This window comes from Aptenodytes forsteri, unplaced genomic scaffold (assembly GCF_000699145.1).
Source record: "Aptenodytes forsteri isolate BGI_AS27 unplaced genomic scaffold, ASM69914v1 Scaffold120, whole genome shotgun sequence".
NCBI lineage: Eukaryota > Metazoa > Chordata > Aves > Sphenisciformes > Spheniscidae > Aptenodytes > Aptenodytes forsteri.
Genome location: NW_008795938.1, coordinates 4,266,037 through 4,267,068, shown reverse-complemented (window position 1 = coordinate 4,267,068; position 1,032 = coordinate 4,266,037). Strand labels below are relative to the sequence as shown.

At 71.8% G+C, this 1,032-nt stretch overlaps 1 protein-coding gene across 1 annotated transcript in view; it reads left to right on the top strand.

Moving 5' to 3' along the window:
* The window catches only part of TAF1C (TATA-box binding protein associated factor, RNA polymerase I subunit C), a 17,760-nt gene that overhangs the window by 2,475 nt on the left and 14,253 nt on the right, over positions 1-1,032 (top strand). Inside the window, 6 exon segments of the mRNA XM_009285240.1 lie at positions 1-202; positions 204-247; positions 323-433; positions 561-651; positions 653-679; positions 871-942. The exon segment at positions 1-202 is cut by the window's left edge and continues 11 nt beyond it. Coding sequence (XP_009283515.1) covers positions 1-202; positions 204-247; positions 323-433; positions 561-651; positions 653-679; positions 871-942 — 547 coding nt within the window.

Genomic DNA, 1,032 nt, shown 5'->3' with positions numbered 1-1,032 from the left:
CCCCCGACGCCGGCTGCCCCCGGCAGCACCTTGCCTCCCGCCTGCGCTGGTTCTCCCACCTCTGCCGCGACTGGCTCTTCGAGGTGCCGCTGGGGCTGCTGGCGGACTGCGTGCACGAGGAGCTGCTGCTGCAATGGGCCGGCCTGCTCTTCGACGACAGCCCCACGGGGGGGGCGCTGGCCTGGCTGCCCCCTGAAGACATGGGGCTGCCTGGTGTACCCGGGAGGGCAGGCCATGAACCACCTCTGTATCCTTCCCCACGGGGTGTTTCCAGGGAGGGAAGGGGGGGTTTGTGTTGCACCACCCTTAGCCAGCACCCCAGATTTCCAGGACGTGGTGCTGGAGGAGCTGCCCCGCGCCCGGGGCTCCCCGGCGCAGTTTGAGCTCAACGGGCGCATCCGGCAAGTGGCTGCCGCCCGGGTGGACGGGGAAGGTGAGCCAGCCCCAGGATCCGTATCCTGGGATCCGTACCCCAGGCAGGGCAGGGCGCGGGCTGGGGGGGTCGACAGGAAGCCCCTGGGACACTGCCATCTCACGTGCCGCCTCCTGTCCCCTGCCAGATTTCGTTGGCGTCCGCTCGGACTACCACTGCGGCGTTTGGAGGGTGCCGGGCAGGACGGGGGCGGCCCCCACCGCGCTGCAGGTCATCCGCTGTGCATGCCTCCTGCCTCACCGTCAGGTAGGCGCCAGGGGAAAGGGGCTCTGCAGGGAGGGGGCTCCGCTGCTTCTGCAGCCCTCCCCGCTGCGGCGGGTCCTCCCGTCCCCGTGGTGATGCCATGTCCCCCATCCCGCAGCCCTCACCTCCCGGGGGAGCTGGCCGTCTGCACCCAGAGCGGTCCCCGTGGTGATGCCATGTCCCCCATCCCGCAGCCCTCACCTCCCGGGGGAGCTGGCCGTCTGCACCCAGAGCGGAGCCATCCACCTCTGGAGCGTCGAGACGGGGTGAGATGGGGCACTCGGGGCCGGGAGGGGGCTCACGCAGACCCCCGGGTCTCGGGGGGTGCCGGGGGGACCCGGAGGGAGAGGGGCAGG